Source organism: Macrotis lagotis, chromosome 3 (genome assembly GCF_037893015.1).
Source record: "Macrotis lagotis isolate mMagLag1 chromosome 3, bilby.v1.9.chrom.fasta, whole genome shotgun sequence".
In the NCBI taxonomy this organism is placed as follows: domain Eukaryota; kingdom Metazoa; phylum Chordata; class Mammalia; order Peramelemorphia; family Peramelidae; genus Macrotis; species Macrotis lagotis.
In genome coordinates, this window is record NC_133660.1 from 291,934,039 (window position 1) to 291,956,287 (window position 22,249).

Below are 22,249 nucleotides of genomic sequence, written 5' to 3' on the forward strand. Positions count from 1 at the left end.
CCTTTACTGGTTGCCACTACTTTTTCTGTGTATCTGAAAAAAATGAAGGAGTAAATGTAAGTGGAAATTTTCTGCATTTCCTCATTCATGATATGAACACATAACAGTTTTAAGAACTAAATAAAATTATAACCTATCTACAAATCTACTACTATGCAGAAAAAACTTCACTATGATACAAGGGGTCAAGTTATATTCAGTAATAATTCAGCACTTTCTGAGTATTGTGTACAAATGGACCAAAATACAGAAGTCTCTTTACAAGCAATGCAACCAGAGAGCAGTTCTTAAAGTAACACTGCCCAAATGGTACCTAGCTGTGTGGCCTTGGGCAAGCCGCTTAACCCCATTTGCCTTGCAAAAAAAAATGAATGGAAAACCCTTTTAACTTGGAAACAAATTCCTGAAAAATAGAAAAGGCACAACATAAGCAAATTCCATTTTGTTTTAAAAGACAAAAGTAGCTGGATAATCATTTTGTTTTTATACTGACCTAAAAAGAAAGGCCTTTTAACATATTTCAGAAAAATAATCAAGATAGTGGCTGCCACATACCTCTATTAAGATATTATTAGTCACAGACTCAAAAAATCCCTATGTACTTAAATGAAATTAAAATTTAAAGCATGAAAAAAATGTTTTTTTATACCAAAAGTTTCAAGAATGAATCAATGCCTGCACTACCACATTTGTATGTAGGAATGGGCAGGAGATTGAAGATCATCTATTTGAGTAAACACAACCAAACCATATTTTTATAATTTAGCTTGTTAACTGTTCTTCACCTCTTATTTTTCATAACACCTTTCTTTCATAAAATAACTTATGGCCACTAACAGCAGAATTCTCTTCCAGAATAAGTAATATCCCACAAAATATAAAGTATCATACCATGGTTGTGATTTTGAAGTTAAATTTTAAGAAGTTTAAATTGAACAGGATTTCCCTAAAGTCTAAACCTTTACACACACACACACACACACACACACACACACACACACACTCGATTACATTATTTCTATAAGTGGAAAAGTTATATTCTAAGTATTTACAAATTAAATAATTATAGGCTCAAGGCTGATGCCCCATTGTTAGTAAATAAGACATTTTATAGGTGGTTCAGGTACATTAGTGGCATTGCAGATAGATAGTGTACTGAGTCTTAAAGTCGGGATAACCACTTCTTAATGAGTTCAAATAGGGCCTCAGACACTACTAGTTTGTGATCCTGGGCAAATCACTTATTCCTGTCTGTTTCCTCAGCTATAAAATGAGCTGAAAATGGCAAACCACTTCAGTATCTCTGCCAAGAAAAACCTAAATAAAATCATGAAGAATTGGACAAGATTGAAATGACTGGACAATACTGAGAAAAAAAAAGGGTTGAACATTGAGTTTAATCTATTAAGATGAAATTCTATAAAGATAAAATATCAAGTCTTTCATCTGGGTTTGTATAAAAACCAGAGGAAATCCAAAGAAATAACGTTGCTCCGAAAAAGATTTCAAAGTTTTAGTGGCCTGCAAGCTCACTAAGTCAGATGGGAGAGCCAAGAAAGTTCAAGAAGGGCAGGGAGTCAAGGGTGCCACTGTGCTCTGCCCACCTCCGACTTTTATACAGAGGACTGTGTGTAGTCTGGACAACATGGAAGAAAGCTTTTGACAACTCGGGAGAACGTCCAAAGGAAGGTAACCAGGATGGGAAATGCTTTGAGAGCATAAAATGTGAAAATATGCTGAAGGAACTGGGCATGTTCAGCTTCAAGAGAACACTTGGGGGACATAATGACTGTCTTCAAGTACTGGAATGACTGCCGCGTTTAAGAGGGATTCGCTTGTTCTGTTTGTCCCTGGAGGGAAGAATCAGAAGCAGTGGGTGAAAGTTGCAATGGGGCAAGCCTAGGCTTCAAGTCAGGAAAAACTTAATTCAAGCTGTTTAAAAGTAAACTGGACGCCTCAGGAAGCAGTGGCATCCCCCTTGCAGGGAGGCCTTTCAGCACAGGCTGGCCACCACAGGACCACTTCCCAAGTGCCTAAGAGTGGAGACTGCTTTCCCAAACCACAGTGGCCCCTAGATGAATCTAATTCTATGTCTTTAGGACGCTAAATGAATTAGGAAGCACAAGGAGGAACTTACTGAAGGGCAAGCAAATACTTGCATATTCATTAAAGTATTGTATGTTATATTTAATTCCGTGTTGTTTGAAAAAGACACCTTTTCAAACTGAAAGAGCTTCAGAAGTTAGACAAATCGCTACAGCTAGTTCTGCTTGACCCGAGAGTGTCAAGCTAAAAGCAGTCCTTTGCAAATGCTTTTCTCAATTTGCGTACATTACTTGTCTTTAAATCTTGATTTGCTCTTTTTTACATTATAATCTTTCCAAATCTTAACTTTATAGCTATAGTAATTGCACAACAGAGAGAAAATACTAGGATGATTTTGGCACCAAAAGAGAATAGAACTAAAACCAAACAATTGTTTTTTACAATTTTAGTTCCTCAATGTTAATTTGGAATGCAAAATTCATTATTTTCTCTCCCTAACTCATCTAATACAAAATTTCTTTCACTTTTCATCTATTAAATGTTTATGTTTGGAATTGTAGAGCCTATTAATCCAAGAAGATAATTCTTCAGAAAGTAATAAACAATGTAAAAAAAATTATCAAGACAGGAACTTAAAACACCACTCAATTATAATAAAAACTGGTTCCTAATAGCTCAAAGCCTCCATTCATTGGTACTCTATGTTGAGATTTGTAAGTGCACAATCTTTATAATCTACTTTTTAACAAAGAGACAAAAAAATAAAGTTGTTATTGGGGATTTGTTTAAAAGAAAAAAAGTTTCACCTTCAAAATTAAATTACAGAAATAACAAACACCCCAAGTCTTATTAACTACAATTGATTTTCATGATAGAGAAGTGATGAAAACTTTTTTGAATGGAAGGAGTTATAGTATAATCACCATAATCTAATTTTGTAAACTGAATGTGGCATATATAATCTTTTATCCAAAGTTCTTGATTAATCAGAACTCTCACATTATGAAGAAACCAAGGGTTTGTATTACATTAAAATTATAATTAAAATCTGTCTTAGAGAAGGAATTTTTCCAAATGTGTCCTTTTAAATACAACTTTCCAGACAAAAGGCTGAAATAATGTAGAAAGTAACACTACAGGTATGGAATTCCTTTCTTCTGTGATATGGGATGGGGAATTAAAGGGGAGGAGAACCAGAATGAAGGATACCTCTTTTCTTCCTTACAGGCAATATCATGCAGAAGAAACAGCATTATACAATTCATCTTTATCATGATTCAATGAAATTACACTATTTGCAAAAGTCTTTCATGAGGAGAAGACAATTCAAAACTTTCATTTCAGTATCTTTCACTAAAAAAAGAAATTGGGGCAGAGGAAACAGTTACTACTCTGGAAGTTACTCTGGAACTGACAGATTCTTTTTTTTAGGTTTTTTTGGTAAGGCGAATGGGGTTAAGTGGCTTTCCCAAGGCCACACAGCTAGATAATTATTAAGTGTCTGAGACCAGATTTGAACCCAAGTACTCCTGGATCCAGGGCCGATGCTTTATCCACTACGCCACCTAGCTGCCCCTAACAGATTCTCAATATTGAGAATTAAGTAAGTTGTTTTGCTTGATTATACAGCTTTTTAATAGATTTTGTTTTTCATTTGTTCTCAAATAAGAAGGAGAGATGCCTAGGCGAGAAGCTTTTTTTTTCTGAATGGAAAAAATTAAGTTGAATTTAATTTATATTTCATATATGTATATATATGTGAACATATATGAAATAGCAGGAGAAAGGCAATATTGATACTTTCAAGGAGTGGAAAAGGGGACAATAATATTGTTTCCTTTTGTATACCATCTGCCTCAAAAATTAAACTAAATAAACTGTAACATAACAGAATAAAGACAATTCTCTGAGGGCAGTATAGTGAATTTGTAATCTAGGCATTGCTGTAAAAAAAGATAAGTGAGAATTCCTCTCACCTACTACCATGTCATCCATTCTAAGAGACTAAAGTAAGAGCTATAAATCTCTTATGATTACTAAGTGAAAACCGCAATTACATCCAACAAGATAGTCATCCTTGTGTGTAACACCAGCACGCATCAGGTTTATTTCTGCACCAGTGACTTAGCTGAGTTATTTCATTGGTCTTTTATTTCAATTGCTTTTTAAAGCAGGAAATGTGGTATTTATCTTTTCAAAATCATTTCCTCATATTTCAAAAACAGGTCAATATAAAATTTCTGATGAATTTGATATAAAAGGTCAAATATAATTTTACTTGCTAGAGCGGATGGTTATGCCATTCCCAAAATAACTTATGAGTAGCTGATGAAGCACTCCCAATAATTTAGTGACTTAAAATCTGCCCTAATTTTGGAACCAAATATACTTTCTTTTTGCACTAGATTGGTTTCTGTCTAGCATATTCCAATGACTATTCATCTATCTGGTAGTGTAAAACTTTCAACTAATAAATACATTCTGACTAAGACTCTCTGCATTTTCAGCGAGTTCAGTTTTCCCTTCGCATCTTCCTTCCTCGGGTGCCGGGCTCCGGGTGGCTGCCGCGGGCTAAGCCGTCCCCTCGGCGCCCCAGACAGGCACAAGCGCGATGATCTCCATTTCACAAACTACAGAAACTGAGGCAAGCCGGCGTGCATTATCGCCCGGGGACACATGGCAATCCCTGAGGTCTTCCTGACTCCGGCTCCGCTGTTCCCGTCGGCTAGATTAAACAACTTCGGAAAAGCCGAAGATGGGCATGGATAAAAATAATTTTGTAACACAACAGTGATCGTTCCAATACATGGCATTATCTTTGACACTTAATTGATTAGGTTTTGTTCCATGACCGTGTCATTTCCCCCCCTCAAGCTTTAATTTCTACCTAATTAAGGAAAGCAAATTGTTTCAATAGTTTCCTCAACAACATTAAGCATTCATACCCATCTTATTTTACAAAACTTCTTTAAAATTTTTGATTACGTCTAAATAAAAACAGAACTAAACTTTAGCTGAGAAAACGGGAGGAGTTCAGTGTGAATTGGAGAAAATCTGGAAGACCCCCAAGTAATCAGCAGCCCTTCAAGGGGCATGGGTCCGGGCCTAAGTGGCGCGGAGAAGGCAGAGGCCCGCGCCGGCAGGGGGCGCCGTCACGGGAAGGGGTCGCCACGTCACGGGCAGCCGGCAGGGGGTGCCGTGGGCGCCGGCAGGGGCAACGCCACGGGCAGCCGGCAGGAGGCGCCGTCGCGGGCAGCCGGCAGGGGGCGCCGTCGCGGGAAGGGGGCGCCGTCACGTGCAGCGGGCGGGGCCCGCGGGGGGGAGGGGAGGAGGAGGGGAAGCTCCGGCGCGGCTACTCACGCGAGGCGCGCGCTCTTCTTGGCCGCGGCCGGCTCCGCCGCCGAGGCTCCCGGCCGGCCCTCCGCGGCGTCCCCCGCCCGGGCGCTGGGGCTGCTCCTCCGCCTCCGGGGATACTCCGCCTTCCTCCGGCGGGACGCGGCGGCGGCGGCGGCGGCCGCGGCCGCGGCGCGGCCTCGCTCGCGGCCTCCCCGCAGCACCCGGCTGCCGGGGCCCGCCGGGGCCGGCGACACCTGCCGCCGCTCCTGCTCCGCCGCCGCCTCCGCCCCTGGCTGCTCCGGCCGCGGCGGCTCCGGCTCCGGCTCCGGCTGGGGCTCGAGCTCCGGCTGCGGCGGCGGCGGCTGCGGCTGCTCCTGCTCCGGGGGTCGCGGCTCCTCCGTGCCCCCCGGCATCGGGGCTCGCCCGTCCCCGGCCGCGGCCCTGCTCAGGCGGCGGAGCCGGCCGCGCCGCTCCCCTCCCCCGCTCGGCGCTCCGTCCGTGCGCCCGCCCGCCCGGCTCCCGCTCGGCCCCGGCCGCCCCCGCCCCCGCCCGCCGCCGCTCCCGCCCCCCGGGCCGGCGCCGCCACTCAGGGCCCGGCCGCCGCCGGCGGCGCGCGCGCGCCCGCCCGGCGCCGGCCAATCAGCGCGGCCCGGCCCCGCCCCCGCGGGCGCCCCCCGGCCCCGCGCCCCGCTCGGCCGCGCTGGTCCAATCAGGAGGCGGCTCCGGGGGAGCGCGCGAGGTTTCCTTCCCCCGCGCACCCGCTCTCACCGTTGAACGGCCGCGTCTCGCGACAGGCCCCGGAGCCTCGTTTCCGCCCGCCCCGCGCCGAGGCCCCGCCCCGCGCTCGCCGGCCTACGGCCCCCGGAGGGGGGGGGCGCAGCGCCCCCGGGGCCCTTTCCACCCCGCCTCCCCGCCCTGCTCAGGCCGCGGAAGCCGTCCCGCGGCGGGGGGGGCAGGCCTTCGGCCCGGGCCGCGGGCCCCTCTCGCGGCTGTCGGGATCTCCCTGCCCTCCGCTCTGCCCGTCCTAGCGAGGAGACGGGGGTGAAATTTTGGAATTGTCGCTTCTCCTTTAAGAAAAAAAAAAGGCTCATCGGCTGGAGGATGCGAGTCCGTATCAAAATGGCGGCGGCTCCGCGGGGGGCGGGGCGCGGAGGCCCCGGAGCCCGCCTCTCGGCGGACGCATGCGCCGGGGCTCCGTCGCCCGGAAGCCTGGGGCCTGTAGTCCGGCGGCGCGGGGCTGGCGGGGCGGTACCGGAAGGCCGCCGCTCCGCGGAGCATGCCGGGAGCCGGTCGTGGAGCGAGGCACCCTGGGAAGTGGAGTTTTGCCTCGCTCCCCCTCCGCGGGGCTCGGGCCGCGTGCGTGGGGCGGAGCGCGACGTGGCGTGACGGAGCGGGGCCTGGGCGGAGGGGAAGCTGAGGTCCCGGCGCCTTTCCCCGGGCTCCCCGCAGCTGCGCCCGCCTCGGGGTGCCGCCTCCCCGCGCCATGCCTGCAGCGCCCTGCCCCCCGGGGCTGGCACGGCCGGGCCGCCCTGCCCCCCTGGGCTGGCACTGGCCGGGCCTTCCGCAGGTGCCACCACCCAGCCAGCCCTCACGGGCTTGGCACCTCGGGGGGCGCTGGGCCCGCCGGCCTCCACCCGCCCGGGGTGCCCTCATCCGGGGACCCCGCGCCTGGAAGTCCCCGATCCCCCCCCCCGTATGTCCCGGATGAGCCCGCGGAGCCAGCTGGGCTCCCCGAGACCTTGGCAGCCTTGTCCCCCCTGCACCCCCGGGTGCGTGGAGGAGGGGAGCCCCCATGTATGCCTTCACCCCTCCACCTGGGCACTTTCTGGGCGTCTGCCCACTTGTCTCTTAAACGAATCAGCCCCGTGAAATCACTTGAAACCCTTGGTCTTCAGTCCTCTTCTTAGCTTTGGGGCCCCTGTGTCCGTGACTCCTCTTCGGTCTTTTCTAAGCTTTCAAATGAGGGGGTTGCTTTTACCTTGAAGGCTCCTGCTGCTCTAAAACCCTCTGATTCTAAACTCCTGGAGAAGTTAATCCTTAGATTCCTTGGTTGCATAATCTCTAGAAAGATTTTTGAAGCCCATTTCCTTCTAGATAAAATGGGACTAATGCCTGTATTACAAACGTGGGGGTTCTTAGCTGTTGGAGGGACCCTCCGTTAACGAGAGCTGAACTCTGCCTAGGTAATTGGGACATAGATTTGATCACTTAGTTTTGGGGTTACATAGGGAGGGAAAGAGGTACCTGGATCGAGTCTAGCTTACTGGACTAAATGTCATGGAAACACGCAGGAAGACACCTGGAAACAGGTCTCCCCCATAGTCCTTACCCTCTTCTTCAACCTCATGTCCCAGGAGCCACCTGGTTTGGGTTTTTTTTTTTAACATGTGATTTTTACACGCTTACTTTATCGAATCATCTTGGGCAGGTGTTTATCTCAAGTCTGAGGTGCCCAATACAACAAAATAATTTCCATTTACATATCTCAGACATAGATTTCCATGCTTTCTGTTATTCTGCAGTCTTGGCCCTTGACTATTTTTTTCAATAAAAGTCTAATTAGAGAAAGAGAAATCCTTAAATCTTGTAAGGGAAGGAACTAAAGGAAACCAAGCCATAGGACCAAGGAAGACACTTGAAACAGTATCTCAGAATACAGTTCTGGGTTTCACATAAATCATACACTTAATGTTACAGACCAGATTCAAAGGCTGAGAGCAAGTGTCATGATTCTATTTTTCTTCCAGTATTTGGTACTCGATTCCCCACCAATATGATTTAACATTTCTTCATAATAGATATGTAATAAAATGCTTCCTTTTTTGCTGAATCTCCTTGAATCTCTTTGGAGTAGCACTGACATCCAATGGTTACTTATGGTAATGCAAACTGGGAATCCCCAATATCCATTCAGGTTCTATCTCTTTACATAAAAACTTAAGCAAGAATAGATCATTTTTTGCATTTTAGTCCTCATGAGGTATAAAGGGAGCAGCATTTGCCCTCATGAGTTAAAGATCTAGATGACATGGACTTATAAACAATAATGTCTTTATATTAACATGCAATAATCTGTGATGAGGTTTTGTCGCACTGGTTTATCACTTTTTTTTATGAGGAATGAGTTTTTGAGGAATGTATGTCATTCATTCCCATGGAATCTAGCCCAAGTTTTTTCTAGTGATTTTGGTCATTGTAGATCCTTGTCATAGTTCTTCAAGGCTCCGGAGCCAACCTGTCCACTTGGTCATTTTGACCAAATTAGCTTTCTCTCATCAGTCACATTTTTTTCAGATTCTGCTAACCATACTTTGAAAAGTATGTGACTCATAAAAAGAAAAAACTCCCTAAATGGAATCAAAAGAGAGGAAGTGCTAAGCAAATACAGGAACTAAAAGAAGATTTAGAGAGTGCTTCATTGCAGTCTTATTCAGTGCTTTGAGGTCTTATAAACTTAGGACCTGGTGGTGTTGAGAGGCTGCAGCTGTGTGGATTTGTGGCGATGGAAGACCTAGGTGAGTGTGGGGCTTCTCTGTGAAGAAGCAAAGAGGGAATGGAAATTTGGGTTCTTTCCGTAAATGGGCTTATTTGATAACAAATTAGTTTGTACAGACAAGATGAAAGATCTGCTTTTCACTTCTCTTCCCTACTCTGAGAACAAGAACTGTTCTCGTGTTGGGCATCCACTTTGTCGTGACGGGTTAGCCAGAGGATCTAGATTTCTAGACTGTTGAGCATTTTTAAATGGAATTGAAATGGTTGCCTTAATGGTTCAAGAGAATGTGCTTGAGCCTTGGTCATCTAGCCATCTCTCTGCCTTAGTGGGGGAGAGCCTTATACAGGATAGGTGAGGTTTCAGGGATAAAAAGCCAACAAAATGAGAGGAGTAGGAGTGAAAAAATGAAATAAAAATAAAATATGAGAGGCAGCTTAGTAAGAGGACTATTTTGCCTGTAAATAATTTTCTCTTTTTTATAAGTTAGCATTATGCAGCTGATTTCTGCCAATGGAGGGAATTTCTACAGTGGAAGTTCCCCAAACAGTTTGCCCTTCTCCCTCCCTCCCTCCTAGCCCCTAAAAAAAGGAAGAAAGGAAGATCTTCATCTTTCCCTCTTTCTGCAGACACCTGTGTGACTGTGGGCAAGTGGCTTAACCTCCCCGGGCCTTTGTCTGCTGCTCTATGAAAGGGTTCAGACTGTAGTAGGTGACTTGTGATGTCCCTGACAGCTGGGGCTGAACCTTGCAAAGTTAAGATCTTCACACCAGAAGACCCCATCTTACTTTTCAAGCCTGGACTCCTGAGGTGGGAGCTCCTTCCACAAGGGCAAGCTGCACCCATCCTGGGCCCTCCATAGCTCATCAGCCCCCTGCTTGGGGAGCCTTCCTTTTGGTGCAGGGGAGGGAATGTCGTAAGGACTAGTATTACAGGCTTGCCTGGGTTATCTTTCAATTCTCTGCGCACTTCCTTCGCTTCCTTTGCCAGTGCCTCTAGAGCCAGAAGGCATCCTTTGTACCCCTCACACCTGGTGAAATGTTGCAACTGGTTTCTGCTCTTTGTGCCACTCTCCTTTGCTTTTTAGGTTACCCACAATTCTTGATGGCTGATTGTGGCATGACTTGTATGTAAGCACAAGACATAATGTGTTCAAAAAAACCAACCATCCTAGCCTTTCTGGGTAGAACTGAGTTCCAGTGTTCTCTCCCCCAAACTGTACCCCCTTCCCCTGTCCCTTCATTGCTCATGCTGAAATTAGTCATCTTGAAATTATGAAATCTGGCGGGGAACTTGATATATTAATGAGAAGTGACATAAGACGCAAGCTGGGTGACTGAGGCCTCCTCCCTGGGTTTAATAAATTGGGGGCAGAGGGAGGTAGAAGCTTCCTCCCAGCCCCCTACACTGAGCCATCTACTTCTTATATCCTTGGTTAATGCTTTCCCTGGGTTATTCTGGCTTCTTTTGTTAATGGGAGTCTGTCTTGAGGCCAGAAATCACTAATGTCTTTTAGCTGGAGAACTGAAAGAAGGGAGCCATGATGTTTGAGGAGTAAGGTATGAGGGTTAGGGACTCAAGCTGTGATTTCACCAGCATGAGGAACTTTTGGGTGGGAAAGTCCCTTTACTGTCTGCAACCTTAATCTTAGTGTTATTTAGAGTTCTGAATTTAGTGAACAGCCCAGGCGAGCAAGTCAGAGGCCTGGAACCAGGCATTGATGGCCCAGAGATGGGAAGGAAGGGGCAAGACTGCCATTTTACCACAACCCTTGCCCCAATTTTGGCTCATTTGGCCCATATGAACTAAAAATGGAACACCTTGTCCAGCTAGAGAAATCTGGGTAGTCATGTCAGCCAGGGCTGGAGAGTTTGCAAACTTTTGTCCTGAGGGCACTGCCCACTAGCCCTGGCCCAGGAGGTGACGGGGCCGTTGCCCTGTGGGACGTCAAGCAGACAGATGCTGGCTGGCAAGGCTGCTGTTGAGAGGGGTGGGGAAGTTCACTGGCAGCCTGCGGTCTGGAAACTTGCTGCTTTAGTGATTCTTGCTAAGAAGTGCTGAGCTCTGTAGTTTGTGCAGAGCTAACCCCAGAGAGCAGTACTGCCTAGGGAGTCCCCCTTCGCCCGATGGAAAAGCAGAAATGTGCACTAGGACTTTGGGGACACCCTGTGCTGTGTAGCCAGTGGGGGATCCAAAAGGAGACTGACTTGCATTGGGACTGGAACTCAGGTCCGAGTTTCCAGATTAGTCCTCATTTTCCTAATGAGATCATAGAAAATAAGCTGGAAGTCAGATGCTAGACAAACAGGAGGCAGCCAGAGTCGACTCTCAGCATAGCCATGTGCTCTCTGAACAAGCGGCATATTTACCCTGGATAGAATCACAAGAAGGGGAATGAAAGAAGCCCTGCTGGGTGTGAGACACTGCCCTCAGCACTTTATAAGCACATTAAATAACCAAGGAAAGGGTATGTCAGTGAGTAGGGCCCTGAAGGTTCTGCTCTAGTGTCACTTGATATCTTTTGCTCTTTATTCTTTGGTTCAGATGCTTTGTTGGAAGAACTGGAAAGATCTGCCCTAGGGGAAAGTTATGAGGATCCTGAACCTCCCCTGGAACCCAGCAAGGGCACTAAGGTAGTGGAGGCAGCCGAGGTCTGTCCAAGCCATGATGACCAACAGCCCATGCCGGTGAGCTCTTCTTTCAGTTTTCTCTGCATGGAGGGAAAATCCTCTTTCAGTGCCTCATTAGTTCATGGTCATGACTTAGGTCTTGAAGGCTGTTCCCGTAGAGAAGAAGCCGCACCAAGTCCTGTCAGACTCTAGACTGAACCCAGACTCATCCTCTCCCCAGCCCCAGTCTGGCCCCAGTGATACATGTTGTCCCAACAGGAAAGTTGTTTAACCCCAATGAGGAGGGGAGGACTTGCATTGTGCTGTAGTGGAAGGTGTAGGTGAAATCACTGTTACAAATGGCTCAAGAATACCTAGTCCAGAGTGATTAAAATGGTTTGTTATTAAGATATCTTAACAAAATGGCACACCTCTCATGGTGGGAGAGAGGGTTGGGGAAATGCCAACATACAAGCTCTTTATGCACTTTGAAAGACTTTGTTCCTGCCCCTTCATGCCAGTCTTAGGCTGGGGTCACAAATCTAAGGGATACATTGGTTCCTATATATTTCCCCACCCTGCTTGGTTTACTAATGAACAAGAACAGATAGATCTCTCTGAGCATGTGCAAAGGAGAAGGTCAAGACTAGGTTACTCTTGATCAGTTAAGGACTAGTTTCTTCTAATCTAGTTTGTCATTTTTGGAATGGGATTAGGAGAACTCTCCCAGCTTTGTGATAGACTTGAGGGCATTCCCCCTTTGTAATGGATTTCAAAGGGGCCCCCCTCCACACCCTGTGAAGACCAACAATGCCCTTCATTCCTCACATCACAAATCTTTGAAATATTGCTCAAAATATAGGAATTTTCCCTATACTGGGTATACTCCTAAAATTAAAACTGTTTGAAAAAGAAGTAGATAAAGCAATATATGTTTACATTGAATTTTTTTTATTTAATTTTCAATGAAAGAAACTAAGAATTATTTTCTATTCCTCTAGATCATTTTAGAAGCCAAATAAAGCCATTATAATTAATATGTATAGTAAAGCAAAACAAACTCCAAAATTGTCCACGTCCCCAAAAAGTTTGTTTGATTCTCATCCCTCAGTATCAATTCTCTGGAACTGGTTAGTCCTATGGTCGGAGTTCTGAAGCTGGTCAAAATTGTCTTTGCAGTAGTGTTGTTACCATGTACATTTTACTCCTGCTTCTGCTTATTTTACCCCACATTGGTTATTAAAAATCTTCCCTGTTTTCTCTGAACCTAGCACTGATTATAGATCACACAAGGAATTTCCATTAGCCATTAGGGAAAGGAGAGAAACCTATGTGTGGGATCATATACACATTGTATGTAAAGCATCATGATTTAGTAAATATAGAACTGTTGTCAGAGGCAAGAAGGACCTAGAAGGGTAATCCAAACTCTGGTTTACCTCTCAAGATTCCCAAACAAGTCTCTAAGACTAGAAGTTGCAAAGGAGGTTCCTGTGTTCATCGATAGAAAGTTTTCTTATTAGGAGTTCCTAGAACCCTTGTAATTACATATATAGATAGACAGATCTATATGAATATATATATTTATAACCCTCCTCCTCCCCCAACACCCATATGTGTGTGTGTGTATGTGTATGTGTGTGTTTATTTATTTATTTAATAACTTAACCTCTTCCCCCAAAAACCCACAACCTTAAAACATAGAACTTATATGCATTCATTTATGTTTTAAACTCTATCTAAAGAGAGTAACGATTCTCAAAGATTATTCCTGGTGGTTGCTAGTCACAGTGTTCAAATCTTGAGAAATTTGTACTGAATAGCAAGCCTTGACTATAATACTAATCTAGAGGGTACAGAATAGGGACAAGTAGAATTTTTTTCCTCCCCTTGCCTTCTCTGCACATCCAAATCCTGCCTAGAAGGAGGTTCTTTCTGAATTGGAATGGGCCTCCATTGATGTATAGAAGACCCTCATGGGAGAGAAGCATCAGTTGGTTCCCTTTTTGAAATTATAATCATAACTACATGATGATTTCAGTCAGTGAATACCAAAACAATGTTTCTTGTTTTTTGATTTTTTTTTTTGCCATATCTCTATGTCTTAGGCACAGTTGATATATTCTACAAAGATTGGAGAGGCCAGTATCTACAGGTATTCTATTTTCATTTATCTTTTTATTTAAATTTAAGTTACCACAAATGTTTAGATTGATAATGATTTTTTGACCAAAGTTTTATCTTGGTCATATCACCATTTCTCGGTTCTGAGAAGGTCTGGGTTGCAAATTCCCATAAATGATAAATGGTTGCTATTCTTTTCCAAATCTAAAAAAGTAGAGATAATCCCAGAAGTGTCTTAAGAGTTCACATGACCCTTCTCTGCCTAGGAGATGATGGGAAGCTGACCAAATATTCCCTTCTCTTGTGCACTTTGGGCAAGCAAGCAGAAAGAAACTGATTAGCCCCAACAGTGTGAGAGTCAAGATATATAATCTTAATATCCTTGGATCACAGCCCTATTGCCTGACTTTATCAACTACTGATTAATCATGTCCATGTATTGTTCTGCCTGTGAGGCTGCTAAGGTGCTTGACCAGCATGGCAGTGGGAGCCTACCATGGGGTTGGAGACAGGTGGTAGTACTAGAAATCCTGGACAGTGATCCTTTGAGAAGATTGAGTTTATGGGCATGAGAGTATCATTAATAGCAGAAGAGACACACCATTAGTTATACTTGTAATTTTTCACCCCCTCTTGTTAAGGATGAGGCAACTAAGGCTCAGATGGATTAAACGATTTGCCCAAGATAAATAATAAAGCTGGCATTCAAACTAGGACTTCTGACTATTCTAAATTTCTCATTCAATCTATAGAACTGTTCTATCTTTATCATTGTTTCTTTGGATTCCAAAGATCCATTGATATTTTTCCTTTTCATTTCCCCTCCATTGCAGTAAATGAGGCTAGAAAGAAATGTTCGAGTTCTCTCCCCATCCTGCATCTGTGCAGACAGGCAGCCATCCCAGCCCACCTTTTACTGTAAGGTAGAGAAACAAGTAGGTGAATTGTTTGTCTTTTAAGTTAAGTAACAGCTCGGCAGCTCTTTTCCCTAGTTACTCAAAAATCAGAACTAACAGAAATATGGTATAAAATGGAAAAAGAGCTTTTCCATAATTTCTTAAGACAGGAACTATACCAGACTAGTAGTTTTCTACTTGCTTCTAGGGAATTTTAAGTAGAAGTATTAATGATCATGTCACTTGTAAATCAGTCTCTCAAATAGGTACAAGTTTGCAAACTTAGATTCAGTACCAATTGATAAAGGATTAATAGGTTCTTTTTGAGTGATTAAAGTGGTTTTTTTTTTAATTAAGAGATCTTAACAAAATGACACACTTCCTCATGATGGAGAGAAGAGCAGGGAAATCCCAAAATGCAAGTTCTTTTATGTACTTTGAGCCCCCTTGCCAGTCACAGGCTGGGGTCACCATCTAATTGATACCTTGGCTCCTATACATTTCCCTGGCCCTGCTCATTATACTAATAAGCAAGAACAGCTATCTCCTTGAGCATGTGCAAAGGAGAAGGTCAAGACTACAGGCTAACTTAAAAACAGGTGGGGCAATCTCATCAATTTTTGATCCAATGGAGGCAACCTGCCCCTTGAGGCAACAATATAGGCAGAGCCCAGTCTTTGTAATGTAAACTAACAATTCTCCCTTCCTTTTCTTCTGGAACCCAAACACCTGGTAGTCTTCACAATTCTCCCTTTTCTTTTATAATAAGAATTTGGGTTTCCACACCTTACTAGTGCTTTCTTTCTTGAATCACAATCCTTGTTACTGCTACCAAGATTTTTGGACCATCCTATTTTTCAGATTTGTGTGGGAGCACATGCCAACTTTCTGATATCTTTTACTACTTCCTATTGTCATCTATCTGTAGGCAGCAACTTGATAAATTCAGTTTACTACAAACTCCTCCTCCAATCAACATACAACTCCTCCATACAATTCTATGTTGAATAACTCTCTTGTTTGCATGACTTAGCCAACCAGCAAGTTGAGGGCCCTAGCTGTCTAATTGGTAATTGCTTCCATTATAGCTTAGAATCTAATCAGGATATAAATTGTGGTCCCATAGCCCTAACTCCCATCCTGTGCCCAGGTAGCAAGCCCATAAATATAAAGAACAATTCCTTGATCAACTCTTGGCAGATGGGTGTGTATATATATATCTATATCTATATCTATCTATCTATATATATATATATATATATATATATATATATGTATGCAGCAATAATCACAATTTTCTTTACCATAATGCATCCTGACAAGGGATCCAGGTACCATCATTACATCTCACATGAGTCTTAGTCCACCTATCTCTTTAAGCTGTACAGTCCAGAATATGTGTTCTGCTTCTGGACATAAGTCCATCGCCATTAGCTACTCCCCAGGAAAATATCCTGTTCAGACTGGTATAGACAAATAGTCACCCTGAACCAACTCAGTCATGTGCCCCTGGTGTTTCTCTCCTCTGGATCCGAATCCTGTGCCACAGAGCTTCTCTGACCAGGAACTGAGAATCTAGGCAGGACTCAGGGGTACTGGCACCACAAAGCCAATTCTCACACTTCTGTGGACTACTGCAAGTCCACACCACAAGACTGGGCATTGATTTCTATCAGCTAGATTCTCTTCCTACCATTACTTAATACCCCATTCTCTAATCAGAGCTAGGACTCTCCTTAGATAGTATATACAGACTCATGTAGGATATAATCATGCCACCCAATAATCTTCCTTTTCTCTCAGTGGAGACTATCTTCACCCTGCCTCTCCTCCTCCTTTCCATAAGGAGAGGGGCAGAAGCAGAGGACTCACACTTACAGAATCAAAGGGAAGTTACAGGTACAGACCCCCTGACTACACAATGTACACATAGATGAGATGGTGAAGATGAACTAGTCCAGTGCCTCTCCTTCTATCTTCTCTTCTCCTTTGTCCTTCTGCATCTTCTGAATCTGTTCCAGAAAGATCCTCTCTAACTCAGGTGACTTGCTGAAGTCTTGTCTTCTGGTAAAGAAACTGATTAACATTTTACTCAGATCAAAACACATATTGTCATCACAAAACAATGAAATTCTGGAGCTTATTACAATTTACACTTTGCCTTACTCACTGTCATATTGACATACATGTCACTTCAACACAATAAGCTTCCATAAGTGTTTTACTACATGAGTAAATTTCAATGAGAAATATCACATTAACTTAAGCTTGTAACATACATATTCAACAATCATCTTAGTTCAAAGAGTACCCAGTATATGTTTTAAAATTAAAAAAAAATCTTAACTTTGTGCTCTTATTACAATGACTCAAACATCCTTAGCCAAAATGGATTTTTTTTTCAAAATATTCCATATAAAGCATAGATTTTACTTTTCCTGACTCGCATTTCTTTCCTTAGACTAGACCTTGAAACTGTAATTATCTTAAAAATTTCCCTTTCTTCTTCTTACCTATCCCCTCTAACATAAAAATTGAGGAAACTTAATTCCTATCTTAACATGTAGCTGATAGTGTCAGAGCCACACACTTAACCTATTTGGCTATTAAATCCAATTTACCTAAAAACTTCTTTTTCTGGTTTGCTTAGGTACTATACCAGGACAAAGGAAAATTCCTTTATAGATATAAATATTGAATGTCATTGCCCAGGTAGAGGTCATGTGGGTAGTGTCAAATGTCTTAGGCCAGATTTATTCTTTCAGGTGAGACATTATCCATATGTCACTTTGGGGAAATCACGTCAAAAGGGTCCAACCTCAGGCCATATTGAGAAGCCCCTTCAACTGCACATCCCTATCACCTGACAGCTTCAGCCCATTGGTTTCCTTGGCTCCAAGAACACATTGACCCAATAACTCTTCCTTGTTTGTTGACCATTCTGGTATCTGACATAAAAAGAGAAAACTTATTAAAAGTCCCATTGGAACTTCCAGTGAGTCCAATTCACTAAATTCCAATTATAGTCTTAATGGGGTCCCAATTAATGAATCTCCTACCTAAAGCTCTGAGTGTCCTTCCTGGGTTCTTGCTAAAACCAGGAATTCTAACTCTGACTGGCCCTATATGCTGATGAAGGGTTAATAGTAAACTATTCTTAAATAATATATTAATTCTCTTCATTTGAAATTCCCACCTTTTAATTTTTTTGTGTTCATAGTTGATGCTCAAAATATATTTGGAGAAAACTTTAGTGTATTTGACTATATTGTAGTTTAATATTTTTATGAAATGTATTTGGGGTTCTCCATATATATATATATGGTTTTCATATGATTCTTTTAGGTAATGATGTTTGCAAAAGTGAGTCTATTCACATGTAGTTGTGAGAACAACTTCCTTCATAGTTTTATCCATTGTGTCTAATTTAACATGTGGTCCTTTCTGATTATGTGGTGCTTGTTTAGCCTTTAGGAGCAAATCCCATTGGAAATTATCTTGTCTTCTTCTTAAAATATGAAAGACCCATATCATTGGACCCTGAGCAGCAGAGAAGGGTCATATTTAATTATTGTTATCTTAGAGACTTTGGTGGAGCAATGCTTTGTGTTATATAGTACATTGGTGGCAGGCTGGGGATAGTGATCAGAGCTCAGGAGCACTATATGTCTCATGTTCTAGTCATCTATTAGTCTGTAAGAAGCCAGACATCAAGACTTCCAAAGAAATGTTCTCTCCCGCCTGCCCTAATCTAGTGATCTGCACACAGTTTGTGCTTAATTAATGTTTATTGAATAGATGAATGAAAAATGGCAGAAGAGAAAGAAATTGGTAAATCATTTTTCCTCAAGGAAGCCATTTTAAAAGGACTGTCCCTTTCACAGGCTCCTTCAGTCTACTTAGTACTGGTAAAAATGGGCCTTTAGACACTATTCTTTGCTGTGTGAAATTGAGAACAGTTCTTGATATTTTAGTGACAAATGGAGACCAAAACCAAATAAGCATAGGACAAGCTATCCATATGTCCTTTAAGTCATCTTTTTTTTTTTCTTTTACTTTTTGGAGAATTGTTTCTATTTAGAGGTCAAATGTTAAGCTAGAGAAGTGACAGTTTACACAATAGTTAGTAATTTTGGGTCATTGAGGACTTTTATTGATGTTTATTGTACTTTTTTCTCCTTGTGTAGTGATATTCAAGAGCCAGAGTCCAAACCTCAGCCTCCTGCCACCTCAGCAGCAGCACAATTGGATGAACTCATGGCTCACCTGTGTCAGATGCAGTCCAAGGTATGTGTGTTCCTTGCTCTACAGGCTTTCACCAGGAGTACTGATAGGACATAGTGATAAAACAAAGTTTGGATTTTGGAACTCTATAAAGTTCCTAGTTTCCATTTATCTTCAGGGAATGGCTTGGGGACTCATGTGCCGCCAACTCTGTGTCCCAGATTAAGATCAGTTAAGTGATCTTGGATTGTATCCCTAGAACTGTTGTAGGCACCATTGTGCTATAAGAATAGACTGCGATAATAACCTTGACCATTATTAAGAAATATGGGGGCAGCTAGGTGGTGCAGTGGATAGGCCAATCAAATCCGGCCTCAAACACTTAATAATTACCTAGCTGTGTGGCCTTGGGCAAACCACTTAACCCCATTGCCTTGCAAAAAAGAAAGAAAGAAAGAAAGAAATATGGAAGCATTTTAATATTTATTTCCTTTTAATTCAAAAATATCAAGAAAAAAATCCTTCTTTAGTCTAAAATCCTTTCTAGACTTTTCATATCCATTGGAATAGATTTAGAAGATCAAGAACAAAAGACAAAAATTACCTCATGTTCAAAATGAAGAGTATTGCCTTTCCCATCACCTGAAAGTACTAGCTCATAACCTGCCTAGAAAAGATTCTGGCCTTTCTATTTATGTGTGTATATATATATATATATATATATATATATATATATATATATATATATATATATGTATTTAGGTTTTTGCAAGGCAGATGGGGCTAAGTGGCTTGCCCCACAGCTAGGTAATTATTAAGTGTTTGAGACCGTATTTGAACCCAGGTACTCCTGACTCCAGGGCCAGTGCTTTATCCACTGCACCACCTAGCCGCCCCTTATTTAGATAAGTTTAAAGAAATAGTTCTGAATTTTTTGTGTATCATGAACCTTTTTGGTGGTCTGAAGCCAAAAGCCAAAGGATTCTATCTCAGAACCACGGTTTTAAATGCATAAAATAAAATAAGGAAACTATTTTATAATAGAATTTTATAAAAATTCTTGGATCTTGGGTTTAGAACTCTTGGATTAGGCTCTTGATCACAGACAATAAGAAGCCAAATCTTTGAAGGACATAAAGGAAGGAATTGAATAGCTTTAGAAGATTAAGATACATAGAATGTTAAACCCAAACTTTATTTGAACATATGATCCTTTTCTTGTTCAAGATTCCTCTAAGTGTTGCCTTAATTAAAAAAAGTTTTTATTAATATCTTATGTTTTTGTATTATTGTAGTTTTTCTCAGCACCTCCCCAGTCACTTCATATAATGAATAATATTTTTTAAAGAGAGAGAGGGAGGGATGGAGAAAGAAGGAGAGAGAGAGACAAAAGAGGGAGAAATGGAGAGAAAAAATAAAGAGGAAGAAATCAATACAATAAACAAACACCTTGAAAAAGAACTCTTAAAAACTTGTGCTATGTGTAACACCTGTGGACATCCCACCTTCACAAAAGGGTGGGTTAAGGTGTTCTCTCATGTCTTTTCATTTGAGTCCTACTTGATCTTTACAGTTTTGCAATACTCATTTGTGTTTCTTTGATTTGAGGTTTTTTATATGTGTATTTTTTCTATTTATATTATTTTAGTTATTGAATTTCTTACTTTCTTGCTGATTTCCTCAGTATCAGTTCATGTAGTTCTTCCCATGCTTCTCCATATTCATCACACACATCATTTTGTATAGCCTGGTAATATTCTATGACATTCATGTACCACAGTTTGTTTTGCCTTTCTCCACTGACTGTTTAAAATTCTTTGCTTTCACAAAGAGTGATTCTATTTCTTCTCATCATTGACTTCCTTGGTATATAAGCTAAGTAACAAAGTTTCTGGTTCAAAGAGTATGAACATTTTAGTCATTTTGTTTGCATTCTAAGTTGCTTTGCATGACAGTTATACCATTTCACAGCTCCACAAACAAAGTATTCCTATACCCATTATCCCACAACTCCTTTGGCTTTGACTATTCCATTTTTGGTCTTCTTTGCTAATTTTCAGTGAAACCTTAAATTGTCTTGTGGTAAAGAAATGTCCAAGAGTATTGTGAGGTAAGGGTGGGGGCACTAGTTTGGACATTTCTCTTTCTGAGCTATACAGGCAGTAATCATTTATTAACCATCTACTATTTGTCAGATTGGGCAATATAAAGAAAGGAAAGTCAATCCTTGTTCTCAAGGAATTCACATTCCAATGGGGGTGACAAAGTGTAAACAACTCTATACAAATAAGTATATACAGTATGTGGGAGGTAATCTCCCAGAGAAGGCACTGGAATGGCTTGGATTTAGAATTATATTAAATTCACAAAGTCATTACTGGCAGACTTATTCCTAAAATGTAGGAAAGTTGTTTTCTTTGACAAGCCTTTGAGCCAATTGGAAAGATATAAAAATCCTGTCTTAAATGAAGAAACTACATCACAGACAAATTAATATCATTTCTCATGGTGAAAACATGAAATGTTTATTGGAAAAATAAATATAAGCCCAGAAAGCTGAGATGTTAATGAGGATAGGGCCTATTGGACAAAATCTGATTATCAAGTCCTAAGTGGTGAAGGAATATCTATACCAATTTCCTTCCTGAGCAGACATCCTGTCTTCAGTGTTGCTAAGGAGGACATCTAGCCTCTGTTCAAAGACCTGTCATGGAAAGTATAGACTTGAGAAAAAAACCCAGAATGTTATACAGGATTTGGAATAGAAAAAACAGTAGAAAATGCCTGGAGTCAAAAGGGAGAGTATATTGCTCATAGAACAGCCAAGGACGTCTGTGTCACTGAAACAAAGAACATATGGTATGAGGTGTAAAAAAGATATAAGATGTAAAAAGACTGGAAAGGTGGAGAGTTGAGGTTATGAAGATGAAACAGAATTTTGTATTTGATCTTGAATTTTGTTGAAACCCATGCTTCAGGGAAATCATTGGTGACTGAATAAGGAGAGACTTGAGGCAGGCAGACCCACCAGGAGGCTTTTTCAGTAGTCCTGGTGTGAGGTGATGAAGGCCTGGACCAGGAGGTGTCAATGTTGAGAGGAGAGGAAGAGCAATATTTCTGAGATATTACAAAGGTGAAATCAACAGGTTTTGGTAACAATTTGGATATGGGGGGGGGGAGATAGAGAGGATTCCAGGATGAATTCTAAGTTATTAGCCTGAGGGTCTGGGAGGATGGTACTGTCAATATTGATTGGGAAGGTAGGAGAGGAGGGTTTAGGAGGAAAGTTAATGAGTTTGATGAATTTAAGATATCTACTGGACATCCAGTTTGAGACTTCTGAAAGGCAAGTTGAAAGTGTGAGAGAGGTTGGGGCTAGAAAGGTAGATTGGAGAATCATAGACCATAGAGATGGTAATTAAATTGTTGGGAGCCAATACAGAAGTAAAGTGACTTGTCCAAGCTAACAGTTATCAGGGTCAGGATTTGAAGTCACATCTCCTGATTTCCAAATCCATTGC

The 22,249-nt window shown here is 42.3% G+C and overlaps 2 protein-coding genes across 10 annotated transcripts in view; one reads left to right on the plus strand and one right to left on the minus strand.

Annotated features, from left to right (window-relative positions):
* ZFP91 (ZFP91 zinc finger protein, atypical E3 ubiquitin ligase) overlaps positions 1 to 5,858 on the minus strand; it is a 39,970-nt gene extending 34,112 nt beyond the window's left edge. For 3 of the 6 annotated variants that reach the window (XM_074231449.1, XM_074231452.1, XM_074231450.1), the window contains exons 1-2: positions 5,407 to 5,857; positions 2 to 33 (exon numbers count right to left, since the gene is read on the minus strand). In XM_074231449.1, coding sequence (XP_074087550.1) covers positions 2 to 33; positions 5,407 to 5,795 — 421 coding nt within the window. In that variant the 5' untranslated portion in view covers positions 5,796 to 5,857. Of the gene's footprint in view, position 1; positions 34 to 5,406 lie in introns of all 6 variants that reach the window. The other 3 variants (XM_074231453.1, XM_074231451.1, XM_074231448.1) reach the window with 2 other exon arrangements.
* A 943-nt stretch (positions 5,859 to 6,801) lies between these two features.
* Positions 6,802 to 22,249, plus strand: part of LPXN (leupaxin) — a 29,525-nt gene continuing 14,077 nt past the window's right edge. The window contains exons 1-5 of one of the 4 annotated variants that reach the window (XM_074231455.1): positions 6,802 to 7,565; positions 8,677 to 8,897; positions 11,420 to 11,562; positions 13,593 to 13,639; positions 18,692 to 18,791. In XM_074231455.1, coding sequence (XP_074087556.1) covers positions 8,885 to 8,897; positions 11,420 to 11,562; positions 13,593 to 13,639; positions 18,692 to 18,791 — 303 coding nt within the window. In that variant the 5' untranslated portion in view covers positions 6,802 to 7,565; positions 8,677 to 8,884. Of the gene's footprint in view, positions 8,898 to 11,419; positions 11,563 to 13,592; positions 13,640 to 14,444; positions 14,544 to 18,691; positions 18,792 to 22,249 lie in introns of those variants that run through there. The other 3 variants (XM_074231456.1, XM_074231457.1, XM_074231458.1) reach the window with 3 other exon arrangements.